We start from the raw sequence: 13,242 nt of genomic DNA on the forward strand, positions 1-13,242 counted from the left end.
CCGCCAGCCGCACCCTTCCCGGCGCAATTCAAAATTTCGGATGCAGAGAGGTCTTAACGCTGCTGGTTGGGTACTGGGTCACTGCGCGATCGTGTCTGAGGGAATCCTCAAGGCACCGAGAACCCCTGAACAACAAACACCCATGGCACCAAACGTCCGTGAGCGCAAACGCCCTTGGCACCAAACATCCATGGCCCTGAACGCCCTTGGCACCCGCCATCCAGCCCTTCCGCACCTCGGGAAGTCTTTTTTCCCCCTCTAGGAGTGTCCGGCTGTGTGGCTGTACACGCAATGCCACACAGCGTCACCAGAAGAAGAGGTGATGAGGATAAATGCGGTGACATAATTCAGATTGCTGCTTAAAGCAGGAAACTGCGCTGGGAAATCCGGATGCCAAGTTTGAGATGTGCAATGTGCTGCTCACCATCGCCTGCTGTGCTCCCTCCTCCCCTCCCTACAAAATAGGGGTAAAAACCACATCCACCTTTCTACGGTGTTTGGAGAGCCTCAGAGGAAAGGTGCCTTCTCCACCAGTGTTCATAATTCACAGCTAGGTTTCTCAAATAGGAAAAAGTTTTCTTCTACTCGCTTTTTACCAACCCCCAAAGCACCCTGCTTTCATGTTTCATTATAAAATTGCCCAAAAAAAAATAATTAAAAGGGTGCATTGCCAAGGGTTGACTTCATCAAGGTGTGGCTGGAAATATTTAATGAGCCTAAGTGAAAGCACATACAGCTGGGGGTTTGCGTTCTGAGGGCAGCTGTCCCAGGAAGCCGGGGCTGTGCAGCCCTGAGCCCTTAACCTGTTCAGATTGGGCAGCAAACTCCAAAAGAGCCAAGTTAGGAGCAAAGCCCAGCACTTTGAAAAATTCCAGTTAATCGTCACAGCACTTGAAGCTAATCCGTAAGTCAGCATCAGGACCTGCTTGTGATTTGGGCTAGAGCTGTCGTCTTTTCTGCATGTGGGGGAATTGAGTGTAAAAAATTCCCACGGTGACAGTAAGTGCTGGAGCCAAGCCTGGGAACTGCTGCCACTGAGTCCTGTGCTCCGAGCCCCCCTCTGTGCCATAAGTGTTGGAGCCCCAGCTGAAGGCATTAAATAACACAAATCCACCCGACTGGTACTAAGTGAGGTCCTGTTATAGCCAATTAAACTCATGTCACTTACTGTTGGAGCAAGCTGAAGCAGATCTTGTGGCGAGTTATTCATTCAGCTCCAAAGCTGTCCATAATTTCCCCTTATTGCCTAGTACACCGCGTGCCGTCTGGTTACATCCATCCTCCAGCTGCTGCAACCTGCTTTAAATGGCATCAATAACATGATGATGTCAATACCGGCATCCTATTTACCTTCTTAATTTGTTTGCAAAACACATCTCCCTTTCCTTCTGCTCTGCGCGCGCGTCAGACAGGTCTGGGGTAGGAATGCAGAGGGGGGCGAGGGTAGGATGGTGCTCTCTGCATCCTTTCTGGAAGCAGAACAAAATGAGACACAACTCTGTCACCTGCTGTGCTTTAACGCCAGGCCCCATGAATCCAACCTTTGGACACCACATCCTGGTCCACTTGGAGCTTCCCACCCTGGTGACAAACCCACAGGGAATATTTAAGCCGTAATGCCAGGCCCAAAGGCCATTTTCCCATTAGGTGACCCACCAAATGCCTCCCAGTTCCAAGGAGGGTTACGCATGGAGGTCAGGCAGGATCAGGTGCTGAGCAGTTACCTGCAGCAGCTGAGGGGGCAACCTCAGTCAGGCTGGGAAGTTTCTGACTCCTGGGTCATGACTGTTATTATAAACACTAAAAAAAATATTAAAAATAAAATAAATTCATTTTGAAGTGCTGGAAAGTGGCAGTTATAGGGTGGTACAGTAAGCAGCAGAAAAGCAAATCTTCATTTTCAAGGTCTGAGTGAAAGGTTAATGGGCAATATCCAGAGGAACCGTCTGCAGGGCAGAGTGAGGCCTATTGCAATTCCATGAGGGAAGGCAGACAGGAGCCGCTGCTGCTGCTTCCATCCCCTGGTAGGTCCACTGAGATGCAGAAAGTCCTTCATATTTCACAGCAGAAAGACAGGCAGGCTGCCCATGAACTTGACAAAAGACAGAAATTATGAAGCTTTATGGAGCAATGACTTCTGGAAGAAAAAGACGGCTCTAAACCCTTGGGTACCACTGCGCCTAAATAAAACTACCAAATTATCCTGCCCACTTCTTTTAATAAAACAACAAATTAAAGATATCGGGAAGACCACAAATGACTTGTGCATGATTATTCCCTGCATCTCTGCAGCTACTTCTATTAAAGGCTAGGAGAGGATTTTGCTGAGGTAGCTCTATAGTATCCTCAAAATTATACTAACACCCCCCAAAAAGCCTAGGTAATACCACAGCAATTCAGCAGCAATGCTGGGTAGACAAGCTAAGGTCTCTCAGTCCCCAGCTACAGGACTCAAAGAGAAGCCATCTGTCTTCTGATAGAAGCTGTTATCAGAGTGACCTTCCCTCAATTCCTGCACCAGATAATGCTGAATCGTAGCCAATTAACAGAACGTGAAACATGCCACATGAAATTGCTGGTAAATAAATCCAGGGCGGGATGTTTGGGTGAGAGAAATGAGGTAGTGGTCTCCCCAAGGGTTTATTTCCCAGTTGAAGAACAGCTATAAAAAGCAGCCCCTATCCTGAAAGCAGGGTACAAAGAGTGTTCTTTGGAGTTGAACAGCAGAGCCTGCTGTTTGGGTGACTGTCATGACTAAATACAGTGATTAAAACATAATATACTGGCATTTTTCTGAGACAGTTGCAGGCTGGGGAGAGCTGCTGCGATGGTAAACAGAGACTCCAGATCAGCTGGATGGCCCTCTTGTCAGCATTGCATTTGCCGAAAATTCAAAATCCTGCAGTTTTAAAAACATCAAGTCCTCCTCAAATACAACTGTAGATATTTGTGCCTCTCCAGCTGGCTGGCTTTTGGTGTGTAGCGTTTTTCCTTTCAGGGAGGCTGACAACATTCGTTAAGCCACTTATCCCCAAAGAAGCACTTCCAAAGCGGACGTATCGAGTCCGGTCCTTATCCACATTACCAGATCCAATTTTTCCCTCGTTATTCCCAAAGCTGCCCAAGCAACTCTCCACCTAACCACAGAGTAACCCAGTGCTCCCACAGCTCACCATCTCCATTCTTTTTACCGAAGGCAGGGAACATCTCTTGTTAACTGCCTGCTTCATGCTACGCTGCTTTTACACATATAAGGAAATGCAAAAAGCTCGCAGGCATGAGAACTCGCAAGGCTGAGTCCCAAATGCCTGCTACAATTTCCAGACTCGTGTAATCTGCTTTGCATTAACGCTAAGAGAGTCGTTTAATTAGAGCTCACAGCAACCCTCTTTGTATTTTTTAAGATTGACTAATCAGTTCCGTAGTTCATTGTTATCCCCACTGTACTAATGGGGAAACTGAGTCATGTTTTCAATGGGTTGTCAGGGTAGAACTTGAACTCCATGTCCTGTCTCCTAATCCCCAGCTCTCAATTCACGGTCTCATTTCCTTGCTTCTTCTGCTTTGTTTTTCCACTACGAAGGAAGAGATGATAGATCACCTTGTTTTGATCCCAGGGACAGATTTTTCCTTAGCGTGGTACAAACATCACATTGAAGATATAAAGCAGGGGCCCTGTAAATGAGAAACTTTGGCTGCATTTAACAGCAGAACTGCGTTTTGCTTTCCTGACAGATTTCTTTCTGTTCCTTAGCACCGTGTGTGATTGCAGCTGCCTCAAATGCCAGCGTTTTCCAAGGCAGGTCCAGGCAGCGGTCGGAATGCAGCAACTACACCACAGCAGGCAGCGGGATGAAGAGCCGGGGAGCACAGCCCAGGCAGCTCTCATTCCCCTGCAAGGGGTTTGGGCAGACTGAGGGCTTATTCATAGAACACCTTCAACCTCTGCCGATACTTCCTGCAAAGGTCAGCATCATGCTACCTTGCTCAGCTCACCTGCATTTCTGAAGGTGTCTAGTGTATCTGAAACTCTTTTCTCTTGCACTATATATTGCATTTTGCCTGCTGGTTCTGCAAACTACCAGCTTGCTAAGCTCACCCTGCTTCTGCATGGTATTACTGTAAACCATTCTGTTCCTCCACGGGCCAGAGCTTCTGAAACATCTCCCAGGGAGCCCCTGGCTGAAGCTGACGCGGCTCAAGCCAGGGAATTGTTTTGCTAGCAGAATTGATTGAGCTGTTGGCTCCAGGAAACGCGCTTAATTTGTGAATTTTGCACCTATCTCTCAGGAACACTGAACCGCAGCCAAGAGGTGCCTTGAGGAGAGGGACCCGTCAGAGCTGGGCTGTGCCCTGGGAAGGCAGGGGAGGTGATGGGGAATGAGCTGCCGAGGCAGCAAGGCCATATCTGCTGGTTGTCATGGATACAATCGCTGCCAGCCTCCCCGTATCAGTTACCTTCCCTTTCCTGGATGCAAATAAACGAGTGGTGGTCCGTTCCTGTTCCTATGCAGGACACAACCACTGACATCCGAACAAAAGGAGAAAATAATCTGTTTCAAACCTAGACATCTCTTCTTAACATCATCTGAGGGGAGAGTGGGAGCTGGCTTGCTTTTTCGGTATTCGAACTATGTGAGTCCGATAATGCTCTGCCCAATTGCATGTGGTGCTGTCCTAACCTTTCGCTGTTTCCTAGGACCTCAGAGGAGCTGTTTTCACAGCCCATTCAGCCTTCGCTCTCGCTCAGCCTTTTGGATTCATGACAAGCTGCTACGGACTTGGACTCTGCTGGCTGCATGCGCTTGCTCTTGCCTTTCACATACACCCGGGCAGAACTCTGCAGGCTCCAGTGACTTCAGCTCCCTGTTTCAAAGGAAAAACCAGAGGTCAAGTGTGGCTCAAACTACACCTGAAAAAGACTTTTACAAAACCCCATATAAAATACAAGCAATTGCTTTCTTTTTTTTTTTCTTAATTTATTTTTAATTTTGAAACCAGTTTGCAGCCCAGGTGGTAAGTTATTTAGATGAGTTATCCGGAAAATTTTGGTTTTAATTAGCATACAGGTATGTTTGTAGTTTATTTCAGTATAGCATTATGTGAGGGGGTGATAACATGAAAGAGAAAACTATTAGAAACTGTAAACAGAAGTGAAACTGCCAGGCCTGTTTTCACTGTCCCCTAGCCAGGTAGAAAGCTGAGTAAACAACAGTGCTAAGTACAGTCAGTTTTTATGGTTCTTTTAGGTTTAAGAACTTGTAAACAAGTGATGGGGCTTTTAAGTGGATACAAATAGATGCTCTCAGTTTTGTGCTACTTAGAGAGCACACAAGTCCCAGTTTCTCCAGACAGGGTAGGGGAAAACAAAAACACATTTCAACAGAAACCCAGCTCCGGCGAGAGGAAAATGTCATTCCAGTGTTCGTGGTCTCAAGCCTACATCATGCAGCTGAACAAGTCTCATCCTGCTTAATAGAGGGCACACACAAATACCCGTTCCTAATTACCCCATTCCACAGTTTGGGACGCCATCATTCAAAGCAAAAAAAAAAAAAAAAAACCAAACACGAAAACATTTTTAAATTGGAAGTGAATTTCAGAAATCCTGATGAAAAGTCTAAAGACCCCAGTAAACTATTTTCCTCAGGGGAAAAACCAAACTTTATTTCTGATTTGTTCAAGACAGATACACTCATGACTGGCAGTATTTTACTTCTCAGTCCTCTTACAAAACAGAGACTGTTGCACACATCCAGCCTTGAAAAGCCACATCCCAAAAACAACCAGAGAAATAAACTTCTAAAAATGAGAAATTGTCCTGACTGGGAATATTTTGGCCTAAGGACCAATTGTTTTACATAGGAAGACATAATACAATCAAGATTTTCTAGAGAGGTGTGGGAAAGAGGTACCTTCATCATTCAGGGAGAGAGAAGCAGGTCTCCAACTTTTCTTCTAACAACACTTGTTTTCTGTATTTTGGAAACTGATTAAGACAGCACAGCAGCACAGATGGGACTCAGCCGGCTTGCATGGTCAGGTAGCAGATACATCTACACGATGCTCAGTGGTTTCCTTGTTGGAGAGTGAACAAAGGGCACAGCAGGTTCAGGGATGTCAGAAACCCAATTACCTGGCGAGAGAAAAACCTATCCATCTCTTATCAGCATTACAAAAAAAATTTAAAAAAATATTCTGGAGTTAGCGAAGCTTTTAGCTATTTTGCAGTGTTGCATGTCTTGCAGCACACTGTAAAATGGTGCATAAATACAAGGTTGGTACTTTGTTGCTTGGCTATTTCAGAATATTCCCTCTTTGCTCCCCGTGGGAACAGGATCAATACCTGACAGCAGAAGAGAATTTGCTAATGGTGGAGGAACTTTTTGTTTCTGCTTTTTAAATTGCTCTTCTCCTCCTCTCACCTTCATGATGAGTAAAGGAAGGGAGCTTTGGAGACTGCTCTTCAGACATTCCTCTTTCCAAAAGAGGCACTTGTGGTTTATATTAGAAATGTAAGGGACTGTCCAGCTGGGCCTTTTCTGTCTCTCTGAGGAGAGGCTTGGTGCATGTCTTGGTGAGTTTACCTAGAGTACTTACACTTCTACTGATGAGGGAGGAACCACTTGATCCTTAACCAGCAAAATCCTCTTTTAGAATTATTCTCTAGTGACGATGTAGGCATTCAAAGTTCAGCCCAAAGGGTTTTCTGTTAGCAGGCTAAAAATCCCCCTGCCTGATTCTTGTGTGCTGCTCTCATTTCATTGTCATATTGCAGAATTGCTCAGAAAATATAATTTCTAAGATCAAAAGCAAGAAGCTTACTTTTATCTTTCTTCCACTACACTTCGTGGGCATCCATGTGATTGAAAGCCATCTCCTTGTTACGCTGTGGCTGTGTCTTTCCTCTGTCACTGTAAAGAGGGGAAGGTAGCGTTGCTCAGACAGTAAAGTTTTACTACTGGGGACTAAGTATCTTTTACAGAGAAATGTGTCCCAACATTCATAGTCAAGAATTCATAAAATAAGCACATAAAAAAAAAATAATCAAAGACTGCACAGGAAAACCTCCAGCACCCAGAGTGCTCAAGGGACACATCAGTGGGGCAGGTGGTGGGATCTCCCATCTCGCTCTCCTCTGCTCTGCTCCCACATGCATCTCCAACTACTGAGGAATAGCAATTTACAAAGTAAAAACTTCAGCAATGGGTATTTTGTCACCCAATGGATTGATAAAAGCTTCAGTGCACACTGCTTTGTATCAATAAAGGTTTTGCCAGAGGCAGTGAGCATTTTAAAAGGTTCCAACTCTGGAACACGATTTACGTTTTGCTGCTGACTTCAGTAACAGCAAAAATGAGATTTGCATGGTAGGTAATGACTCCTTTCACCCTTTTCCTGTGGGAAATCAGATATTTGCTCACAACCTGGTTTCAGAAAGTCATGGCTGGACCTGCTGTCTTGTTTGTCTATGTAAAGTCTGTACAGAATCATTCTTCCTTTAACCTAAGAAGCCACTAACATAATGTTGGAGATAAATGTCCTGTGGCAGCAGCCCAGCATAATATGCAGTGGAAATAGGGTCACTGTGTTGGAAATGGATAATAAATAACACCTGATGGAACGTTATTTAACTGAAAAGTATTCTCTCAAATATAAGGACTCTGGGGTATGCTACAGTCCTTAAAATAGTACAAGAAAGATAGTGCTATTAGCTGTTAACACTCAATAACACCATATACTTGTTGAAAGGTAATATTGATCAATAAGAGATGGAAAACAGGGGGTTTGGCAGCTGTTTCCCAGCTCCTTGGAAATTAATATGGGAGTCAATTACCAGCGGACAAATGTCCCTTCTACAACATCACCAGCTCACTTCTGGCACAAGCTCGCCTGCTGCCAGAAGCATTTCGGAAGAGGAAGATACCGGCAGAAAGGGATGGGTCTTAATACCATCACTGCGGCCTTAGAAATTAATTGTTCACTAAAGTGAAAGGGTTATGTCAGAAAGCAAACCAGTCTGGATAAAGAACAGGGTAAACCAGCCTACCTGGAGCATCGGTTAGTTACCCCTTATGGTCCTGCAGTTCTTAGCCCCAGTCACGGGGAAAATTGAGTTATTTGCCTCCCAGTGTAAGATGGGGACTGTGTCTGAAATGCAAAAAATCTGCAGAAGCCGAGTGTGGGTGAGGTGGCGATGCTGGAAGAATCCCTCTTGCGAGGAAAGCCCGGTATTGCATGGAGACTTACATAAGTGCATGGGAACTGCTGCTGGGTTAGCTGCACACAAGTGCAAAGAAGCCACGGTTCTGTCTTCACCTACGTCTGGTTGTGTAATGAGCTACCTGCTCAGACACCATTTCTTCATACTGGGCAGGAACCCAACGCCTTTGATTTCGAAAAATAAATCATCGCACTTCTCACCGCTCTGGTGCACAAAGGCAGGGAATGCACAAACCCAGGGCTGGGCACAGAGCATGTGGGAAGGACCTTGGGATGACATTGGGGCCTGTTATCTTAAACAATCTGTTTACTCATGTGTGCAAGCCAGGCACTGTATAGAATATTACCTAGCTGGGGCCAGTACACTTCAGTCCAACCAGTATGCTCACTCAGGTGGCTGTGGGGCTGCTGGCCCGACCACCTCTGTGAATGGCAGGAGGAAAGGGTCTATCAGCATCCCCAATTCTGGGCTGAGCTGGCCCATTATTTTCCTCCCCCAACACAAACCGTAAGCTCAGCTTAAGGCTGGCTCACTCTTGCGTTGCTGATAGAAATTGTTCATTTACTGAGTTAATCAATAAACCAAACTCCCAAGGCAGTCCCATGCAAACTGATAAGAACCTTGGTCTGCTCATTTTGCTAATCACCAAATAATCACTGTAGATTTGTTATCTAAGAACTAGCACGGCATGGTGACAGGGCCCAGTTAATGGAGACATGAATAAAATCTACATCGTATTTTTCAGTACAGTGCACACTCAGATGTCCCTGAAACATTTGGTTTCAATGTTTGCTATATCTTCACGCCACAGTGTTTAGACTTGTCAGAGACTGGAAATATTTGCCTTTTCCCTATAATTCTGGGTGGTGTTTTGCCCGCTTCATCCAATAAATGCATAAATCCCCACCCCGAGCAGGTATTGAGAACTGAAGAAAAGGAATGAGTTTGGCTTACCAGGAGCTCATCTTTCCGTTTTGCATCCACTTCAAGGAAGTATCACGAGGGTGTCAAGTGCTCCACATGCAATCTCGCCAACTCTGGGAAGCAGCCACTTCCTTTCCAACTTTACGCGCTGCTCCTTGGTAAAGGCAAACATGGAAAGTATGTGTTAGAAGGAGATAACCCAATGACTAAGATATTTCGTGATGTAAAAGGTGAAGGAAAAACAGCTCCCTGCAATCGATGGCATTGCTTCAGCCCAATACACATTACAGGATGGCATTCTGTGGGACTTAACAAATGCAATGCTGGTAAAAGTCGCTGGCTAGCAAACTGAGCACAGAGTTTTACAGCATCAGAAAAATCACACCAGTCAGACTTTTAAGGAGTGTTGTGAATTAGCACAAATATTACCATTCCATTTCCTCGCTCGCATTTAGCTTGTAGACAAAAAACACACACGCTCAAAATACTGGCATACAAAAGCAAAAGGAGACATGACAAAAAGCGCAGGAAGCTTTTCAATAAAGTATTATTTCTTTGAACAATATGATTTATTCTGTAATCTCAGGTTGAGGATTCAGCAAGTCTGACAGAAGTAGTTTGTACCAACATACCTAAAAGTGACCAGGCTTATACGATACCTATTTAAATCTGGGTTTAAGATAAAGTATCCCTTCCCCAGTTGAGGACAGATGAGATGGATAGCAGCAGCTCTAGTTTAGGCTTAAACTTTCAGGACATGTGCCACAGCAGCTGCAATAACTGCCTGAGGAAGAAAGGGAATGGTCCGGTGACTCTTAAAATAGAATTTGGGAAGCCTAAGTTCAAAGGCTTGCTATACCACGGATAGGTTCCTGTGAGATGCCAGCTATGCCTGTAAACTGGCAATGAATTGAGCACTCTGTCTGGATTTCAGGCAAAAACGTAATAAAAACTGGAAAGTGCTCGCATGCTGTGATTGTATAGATACATGAGAGAGGCTCAGAGGGGACTTAGACTGGTCAGAAAATTGTAATTTGTCTAATGCTGATCCTTTGAAGGTGGTAGAAGAGCAGGGAGGTGGAGGTTGCTGGTGGAGCGCTCCTCCCGCTTTCTAAAAGCAAATAACACACATTAGGTTGTGATAAACCAGGGTAAACCAGGCTCCAGGCTCCCAAGTTTGCCAACAGGCAGCTTCTGCTGCATTTGGACGCTGTCTGCCATTTACTGGCTCCCAAGCACTGATTCTGTGTTTCTTGGTACCACCGTGTGGTGAAGGGAAGGAATAGGCTGTTAATCAAATCGGTGGTTAATGAGATAAAACAGCTCTGCACAAATCCCAGTCCACTGGGCTGTGGCAAGGAGGTACCGCGAGGTTGCCAAATCCAGCCTTCCCCTGCCAACGTGCCTCAGACCCAGCTTACTTTTGAAACCGTGGGTATTTTTTGCAAGATAAATTAATTCAGCATCAATGGAATTTTCCTCCCTTGATTTCCACAGGGCTTGCCAACACGGAAGCTAATTTGATCGTGGTATGGCAGGGAAAGCTGGGCATCTCGAACCAGGCTGCAGCCCAACAAAACCTCTTCACCAAACACCCACAACATAGTAACAATCTCTGGTATTATGCCCAGTAAGAAGGAAATTACAAGAAAAAGTAATTTAATTGCCTAAGTTTACAATCAGTTCTCAAGCTCGACTAGGAATCCCTAATATATGTACAGTCCGTTCTTATACTGAGCTGACACTTATTTCCATCAACAATAAGCATGGAGACACCACTTGTTCAGAATAAAGGCACAAAAAAAATCTCCTGTCTGGGCAATGCTAAATGCTAAAATCTAATGTAACTAGATTAATAGTAACCTAATAGTAACCCCTCTCTTGCTTCACAATTGCCACATACCTCCGCACAGCCACAGCAACCAACAAGCTTGAGAGCAGGGAAGAGCTGTTGCCTGAAAGGAAATCTGTTAAAAATCCAAAAGTAAACTCAGTGGGATAATTGAGTAAGAGAAAATTAAATCCACTATCGAATCTGTTCAGAAGGGGAAACATAGAAAGTTTGGGGGTTACGTATCCGGTGGCAAAATGCAAAGTCTTCCTGCAGGTGCTTTGGAAGGTGGAGCAACGAGATGTTCCACACTTAGGTCATCTGCAGCTACTGTAGGACCATTCCTTCCACATTCTCTTAGGACTTTCTCCAGGCTGGTTTTGTGCACCTAAGACAATGACATGATCTTGTTTGGAGGCTTTAATGCATTTTAATAGATCTCACGGTTAAGAAGTTTTCCCTGCTGTTTTCTGCTGCTGTTTCTTGTGTCATGCCATAGATTTTCTGGCACCTTAAAAACTCCCTTTGCAGGGAGATGGTTAAAAACCAAAAAGACTGTCAAAATAGTTAGAAAAAAATCCGCCCAGTCTTTCACGTCAGAATTCTTCCCAATGTCAACTTACTAAAGCTCTTTATTAGTCGTTATGTCCTCCTCATTAACCCCAATCAAACTTTACTCAGAACCAGCTCCCCCTGTACCATCTCCTTCCCATCCCTTGCCAATGAGGAGGGGCTCGCACTGTAAATTGTGAGTCTAACTACAGCTCCATTTCATCTCTACAAACTGCAGGATGAGGACTCATTTCTCAGAAATTATAGTCCCCAATATTAGTCCCTGGGTATGGTATTACCATATCTGGGATGATTTAGGGCCAATGAAATCCCCGTGCCATCAAGCTAGGCGATTCTTCTGACACAAATGATCCTGCAACTCAATATTCACTGTGTGTGCTCACTGAAATTTAGTCCTTTTTCCTTCCTTATTCCTTTTCATACCCACCCATGGCAGGGCTGGGCCGGCGGGAGGAGTATACCGTCACTTTTTCCAAATATAACTGAGCTCTGTGAATACAAGATGAAAACTGCTACAGGAGGAAATCATCCTTAAACTCAAAACTGTTAATCCAAGGGCACTGCGTTAGGAGGAGCAGGGTCAGGAGTTTGTTGTTCTTGGGGAGTCCTCCCAGCACGATCATTCTTACTGTTTCTTAGCACTTTCACTTGAAAGTAAAAACATGGTTGGGGTAAAGGTGGTTCTGTAGGATTACGGTGAAGTGACCCGCTGGCCTGCAGCTCGCTCACATTAACTTCTACTCGGTTTTAATCGTCACTTAGTACCCTTGCTTTGGGGAGTCCAGAGACTTTGCTCTATCATTTCTCAGTAACCTAAATGTTGTTAAGACCCCAGCAAAAATCTGAAGTATTAGGAAAACAAGAATCATCCACAGGCTCTGCTGGAAGCCTGCCAAAGGTTTCAGCGCTGTTAAGAACTCAGCCATTCTTTGCAATCTTACCTATTAAGAGGCAAATAAGTGATAACAGCAGTTTGGGTCTATTTCCCAGACAATTTGTGCTGAAATTAATAAACTGAGGAACAATTTAGTGGCATAGCCACTAATTTTACATGGATTTAAACCATACTGGTAGACAACTACTTCTTTAAAGCCTGCTAAGGAACACTGAACCTACTCATTTGCCTTTCTATTGTCAGTGGTGACTCTCTGGATCCTGGATGAGGCTGTTCCCCCTCGCATACAAGAAACTCCGAGCAAGATTCCCCCAGCATACAGCATCAGGCTTCTGGTTCACTGCATGTCTCTCCTGCAAGTCAAGTTTTTCTGTAAGAGGACGGATAAAATGAAGGTGGGAAAGATATCAGACAGCAGAACAAGAAAAATTACCATGTAAATTGACAGTGAATGTTCAGAAATGGGGTAATTAGCAGACAGAGAAAAAGCTTTTGTGTCTTATTTTAAGTACAGGACACATTCAATGTACCCAGCACCACCCAACAGCCTAGCACAGCTTACAAGACAGACAGCAGCCATCTAAACCAAAGCAATACAGCTGCCCAAACGTTACCAGGATCCCAGCTTACTTACCCTTCCAAAATATCATTGCTGGTCCTCAAGGTATCAACATTTGAGAGATAGCAAAGAATAGGGGACAAAAAACGGAGGCTGATGTCTTCCACATGAGAGAGATTCCTAGATGGGATACCTGAGCAAGCCCAGGAATGCAATTGAGCTCCAACAGCACTACT

General features: G+C 44.7%; 1 protein-coding gene across 1 annotated transcript in view; it reads right to left on the reverse strand.

Moving 5' to 3' along the window:
- Nucleotides 1–1,248, reverse strand: part of RPS6KA1 (ribosomal protein S6 kinase A1) — a 46,896-nt gene extending 45,648 nt beyond the window's left edge. Inside the window, exon 1 of the mRNA XM_035904015.1 lies at nt 1,169–1,248. Within this exon, the coding sequence (XP_035759908.1) occupies nt 1,169–1,210 (42 nt within the window). The 5' untranslated portion in view covers nt 1,211–1,248. The remainder of the gene's footprint in view (nt 1–1,168) is intronic.
- Nucleotides 1,249–13,242: the final 11,994 nt, after the last annotated feature.

The sequence above is a fragment of the Egretta garzetta genome, unplaced genomic scaffold, assembly GCF_000687185.1.
Source record: "Egretta garzetta isolate BGI_Z169 unplaced genomic scaffold, ASM68718v1 scaffold101, whole genome shotgun sequence".
NCBI lineage: Eukaryota > Metazoa > Chordata > Aves > Pelecaniformes > Ardeidae > Egretta > Egretta garzetta.